This window comes from Tupaia chinensis, unplaced genomic scaffold (genome assembly GCF_000334495.1).
Source record: "Tupaia chinensis unplaced genomic scaffold, TupChi_1.0 Scaffold144128_1, whole genome shotgun sequence".
NCBI lineage: Eukaryota > Metazoa > Chordata > Mammalia > Scandentia > Tupaiidae > Tupaia > Tupaia belangeri.
Genome location: NW_006203983.1, coordinates 8,546 through 14,440, shown reverse-complemented (window position 1 = coordinate 14,440; position 5,895 = coordinate 8,546). Strand labels below are relative to the sequence as shown.

At 43.2% G+C, this 5,895-nt stretch overlaps 1 protein-coding gene across 1 annotated transcript in view; it reads right to left on the bottom strand.

The window, feature by feature from the left end:
* LOC114005620 (GTPase IMAP family member 4-like) overlaps positions 1–5,768 on the bottom strand; it is a 9,712-nt gene extending 3,944 nt beyond the window's left edge. Inside the window, 2 exon segments of the mRNA XM_027767261.1 lie at positions 2,995–3,064; positions 5,508–5,768. Coding sequence (XP_027623062.1) covers positions 2,995–3,064; positions 5,508–5,624 — 187 coding nt within the window. The 5' untranslated portion in view covers positions 5,625–5,768.
* Between the last annotated feature and the right edge of the window lie 127 nt (positions 5,769–5,895).

The following is a 5,895-nucleotide window of genomic DNA, read 5'->3' as shown; positions in this document are numbered from 1 at the left end:
CTTAAACTCGTGCCGGGCGTATGTGTGTGCATGCCCAAGATCCTGAGAGTAGAATGGAGAAGGGATTGCAGCATGGCCATCCCCCCAGGGGAGGGTTATTTCTCACTTTCTGTCTCTCTGTCTCTCTCTGTCTTTCTGGTTAGCACACATGCCCTATAGCCCCCCCCAAAAAAAGAAAAAAAGAAAACTCTCAAAAAAAGAAAGAAAGAAGAAAGAAAGAAAGAAAGAAAGAAAGAAAGAAAGAAAGAAAGAAAGAAAGGAAGGAAGGAAGGAAGGAAGGAAGGAAGGAAGGAAGGAAGGAAGGAAGGAAGAAGCAATGAAAAGTGTGTTTGGGAGAGAATGCCAAAAGTGTAGTCAAGCAACCATGCAATGGGTAGAAAGAAATCTGATTCTATAATATTCATTAAGAGAATAGGAGATCATCCCCAAAGGTATTTCAAGATTTCACAGGCTGATCCATCTATGACAGGGACAGTAAAAGGGCTTGAAGTCGAGGTTCCCAAAGAGAATCCCAGGGCACAGATGGGAAATCAGCATTTACTGCCCTTCACTGCCTAAGTGTCTGTGCCCTACATTCCAGTCAATTCTGCTTGGCTATCACAGCCACGGCTCAGACTGCCCGAGCTACAACTCAGGACACAGCTCCAGAGGGCACAAGCTGTACACTTTGGTGGCACGCACACAGCTCTAACTCTGTAGATGCACAGTGTGTGGGTTGTGGGGCCATGGCACACACCTTAGTCTCAAAGAATGTCAAATGGCCTGGGGATGCAGACAGAGACTTGTCAGAGTTACAAAATTACCACACTGAGTTCACACTAGGACAGACTAGTGGAGCCATAGAAGTAGGGTGACCATTAAGACTCCCAAATTGTAGGGCCACCATGTACAACTCAAGGGAGAGCTGCTGGGTGGACTGAAGACAGAGACCCTAGGGGCAGGGCTATCAGTTGTCTCAGAGTCCTGTCTTCATCCTGTCCCAAGATTCCCAAGATATGGAACATGGAGTCAGAGGAGATTATTCTCTAACTTTAATACATAATGTTTGTTAGGACTGGAATGTCCCCTAAAAATTCATGTGTTGGGATTTGGTTATGACAGATTGAGAGGATGGAAACTTATTTTTGACTGTGATGTTGAAAGGTATGGTCTTTGGGAGGACATTAGGATTAAGGTCATTAGGGTGAGCTCAGTAATTGAAGCTGGTGCACTTACAAGAAGAGAGAGAGAGAGACAAGCACAGGAGCACACAGACACGCACACGCATCTTTTGCTCTTTGTCATGTCATCTGCCAGCAGGAAGATCCTCACCAGATGTGGATCCTAGACTTTGGACCTCCAAATTGTGAACTGGATAAAACCTCTATTCTTATATATCAGCCAGTTTCAGGTATTTTGAGTTCTGTTTATTATTATTTCTCCTAGGAGCAAGAGGGAGACAGACAGATAGTATCCCAACAAGATCTTAACACTGCAATCTACCCTAGTTTCAGCCAGCCCCAGATCATAGGCATGCACATGCCAGGCATACACAGAGAGGGTCTCCAGATACAGACCTAGAACCTTCTCATGTGGGTCAGCCTCACAGAGAGCTGTGTTTTACTACTGCCCCACCGTCTGCCCCACCCCCACCCTACATGTTCTCTTTTTAGCAACAGGATGGAATAAAGCAATGATCTTTACCCTTCTGAGTTTTGAACTTGCTTGGGGCCCGTTACTCTTATTCCTGCCTATTTCTCTATTTTGAAATGGGAATGTCTAATCCCAGCCTTGTATTAGGTCATTGGAAACCTTATGACATATTTTTCTATGCAAAAATACATCATGACCTTTCCAACAACCCAGTATTTTGCAAGTAGATAACTTGTTTAATTTCATGAACTCACAGCTGGAGAGAAATTTGCCTCAGGATAAACAATTCCTTGAATCACACACATATCTTATTTTTGTGGTTATTGTTTAATTTTTAAAATTTTAAATATTATTCTTATTTTCTTATTTTTTACATTTAATCACTGTACATTTCCACATCATAAAAAAGGAATCTTTCCAGAATGAATATGCTGCATATCAATTGAGACAAAAATGTTATCTACACATAATGATCAACATATATCTTCCATATTCTTCCACTTTCTGTACAAACACAAGAGATGGGTATGAATGTCAGGTGACGTGTGTGTGGAGGAGTGGGGCCTAACGAAGGACATTTGGAGAAAGGAGACGGAGGTAGAGCATTGACGGGATGGGGAGGTGTGGTGTTATCGGTTGAAGATATTTTCATCAATGGGACAGGGGAGAAATGTCCATATATTGAAAGCTCACATTGTAAACTAAACAATGTGATCAAATGTATATAAAAAATAAATTAATTAATAAACATATACCTTATGTATATGAGATTTTGAACTTTGAAGTTGACACATTTTGCATTGTAAGAAAGACATGAATTTGGGGGGCCAGGGGCAAAATGTTATTGTTTGAATGCATTCTTGTTCATGTGTTGGGAACTTAATCTCCAGTGCCACAGTGCTGACAGGTGGGACCTTTAAGAAGTGATCAGGCCATGATTACATTACTCCTGTGAGTGGATCAAGACTGTTCTTGCAGTGTAGATTAAATATCACAGGAGCAGGATCCTGTTGAAAGGGTGAGTGTGACACCTTCCCTTCTCTCTCTCTCTCTCTCTCTCTCACACGCACACCGCAAATGCACACATTCTTGCCCTTTCACATTCCACTATGGGATGATGCAGCAAGAATTACTTGCCAGTTGCTGGCACCTTGATTTTGAACTTTCAGTCTCCAGAACTACAATAAATAAATTAACTTTCATTGTAAATTACCTAGTCTATGGTATTTTGTTAGAGCAACATAAAAGGGACTAGGATAGATGAGGATCTGGATCTCAGGACAGGAAGCACCTCCACCCTATCTTTCCCTTCATCCCTGCAGACTGGCCTAGGGAGCCCCCAGCATCCTCTCACCCTCTCACCGTGGCTGGCCCTTGGTTTGCTGGGGTTGGAACTCACCATCGTATTGGCATGCCATTGTAGCTTGAATTCCTGTAAGAAAAATGCATAACTATGTCATTTTAGGGAAATGGAAAGTTACTAGCATGCCAATCTCCTATAGCCAGCATTTTTTTAACATAAACTTGATACTTTGATTTTCCCTGCCCCGTTTCCCAAAACTCTTCAACTTCCCATTTTCAGTCTCATTTTCAGATCATTCCTTTTTTCCCCGCACAATCAGAAATTATTCCATTGTTTTCTTAGCACTGGCTCTAGCCTTATGCCCCCCTACCACCAACAAATGAATAATTACTGTAATGCCTGTTACAGGTGTAGTCCGGAGCTTGTACCTTCCTCAGAGTTCCAAATTTTTATATCCCACTCATCTTCTCCATCTGATGATTCATGGGCATCTCAAATAGAACATGGCCAGAATTAAATCTACAACCTCCACCCCAGCCTGCCCTGCCACCTTGATCCTTAGAACCATCTGTAGAACCTAGCGGTCATCTGTAGCTCTCATTTCCTCATGTTCTCATCGGACATCACCAAATCCTATTGATTCTGCCCTCAAGAATTCAAAATTCTCTATTTCTCTCCTTCTTTATGACGCTCCAGTCCTCTGTCATTTGTTTGCAATGTAAGAAACTCCTATCTGACATTTCACCTTCAATCCCTGTTCAGTTGTACAATTAGGTGTTATTTTAAATTGAAATTGATATTTTTTCTATTTAAATCCCCTGGTGGCTGCCTGCTGCTTATAGAAGATGGCTTAAATCCTTGGATCTCCTAGAGAGTGGACCTTACAGCAGGGAGTGACGTGTGTGACTTTTTACCATCTCCCCTTAACCCATAAGCTTTGCTATGGGATGGCTGTGTGCGTCTCCTATTTCTCTTCATTTCCCAGGGACAAGCCTAACACTGTGCGGCTTTGTGGGGATGGAGGGACATCCAAGCTGAGCCTCGTATATGTCCCAATGTTTGTTTTCTCACCAGCTCTCCGAGAGCTAATTTAGTTCATTCACTCAGCTATCCTTGAGAGAGTCAAGTCAATTTACAAATTCTATAACCTGCAAAAAGATTCATTTATTTATAAAACAAATATTCTCTAAGCAGCAGCCTCTGATACAAGCTTAGTCTCCAAAATTTATTACAACCTAAACTCAGCAAAGAAAGGAAATAGGAAACAAGAAATACATCTGAGAGCAAGTTTTCCAGGAGGTTTAAGAGATAGACCCAGGAGAAGTCTCAAAAAAAATTTTAAGGGTAATTCTCAATAAATATTCTTGTAAGTAAGTAAATTGATAAACAATATCACTGCTTTTTTTCTCTCTGTTTGATCATTATGTCCAACACATATTCGAACTGTAAAGTGACAATCTTTTCCTTAGTAATCAAGGCTCATGTCATAGAAAGGTGGTATTGATTTTTTTATGTTTCCTGTCATTGCTACCTACGAACATTTTTGGAGGGTGGATGCTTGAAAAACTCTTAGGAAGAGACTGTGACTAGGACAGGCTGGGCAATGTTAGGTGATAAGGGCGAGGTCACCAAGCAGAAAGCCATCACATACAAATTTGAAACACTGTTAGAAAGCTGAATACCTCTTTTGAAAGAGGGTTAGGGTTATGTCTTTGTCCCTTAGGAATAGTGAGCAAGAAAGCACTTCCTGTAAATTGGAAGTCATATCATACAATTTCTAAAGCTCAGCTTTGTCCACTAAGTTGATGTCGGTGATAGGTGACAAGGAAGTTGATAGAAACCAGCAACAGGAAAACACAGGGGCCTGGGATGGGTCTTAAGCCCCCTTCCAGGGCACCGCTCTGTTCTGCTGCTCTGTGGGTTCTAAGGCAGATGCAAAATTGGGAGCCCATGCCTCTGTGAGTGCAGACGTCAGGGTCTTAATTCTCTTTCCTCTGCTTAAAGAACAGGCATTCAAGGTCCCCAGCTTCCACTGAAGTGCAGAGGGTCTGGAGATGGACTCTCCCTCCTCCTACATTTTTAAGGGGAACTCCACTGCAGTGAGCCCACATGAGACTGTCCCTGAGGAGGCAGGTTTCCAGGGGGCAGATGTGAGCAGAGTCTTGGGGACTGCAGTCTCTGATCTGGACTGCACATGGGCTTTGGGAGTTGCATGCCGAGTTTGCCCCTTGATTGTCCCAACGTCCTTCTCCCTGCTCCCCCAGAGTTGACTGCCCAGTCAGCTCTGCCCCTGAAAGAATCAAGTTTATGTATAATTTGTACCATCCCTAAAAGTATAATTTATTTGTAAAACAAGTATCCTCTGAGCAGCCACCTCTGACACAGGCGTTCATTTGCAGGGCTCAGCTTTCGAAACACATTACAACCTATAACCATTAAGGACAGGAAACAGGAACCAGTAAGAAATACACTCTGAGAGCAAATTTTCCAGGCGGTCTAAGACATAAACCCAGGGGAGGACCCTTCTCCAAATCACACACCCCTGTGCCCTACACACATCCCATCCCCTTACCTGGAAAACCTGGTCCTGTGCCTTTCTCTCACTTGGCAGGAGCTGCTTTTGCAGGATTTTGAGAAAGAGGAGCAGAGAGGAAGTGAGGGGCGGAGCTGTCCAAAGTGGCTTGCGCATGAGACCTGCCCCCTGTGTGGGCCAGCAGACTACCAGAACTTTCCGCAGTGATGGGACTGTCCTGTGTTGTCCAGTATGGGAACCATTCGTCACAGGTGGACGCTGAGCCCTTAAAGTGTGACCAGTATGATCACAAAACTGACTGGTTTTATTCCATTTTAACACTGAAGCTAAATAGCTCCCTCTGCCTGGTAGCTACATGCCGGACCCCACAGACTCGACATGCTATGTTCATGCTGTGTAATTCTGGAAGAAACTGCTGGGTCAGAAT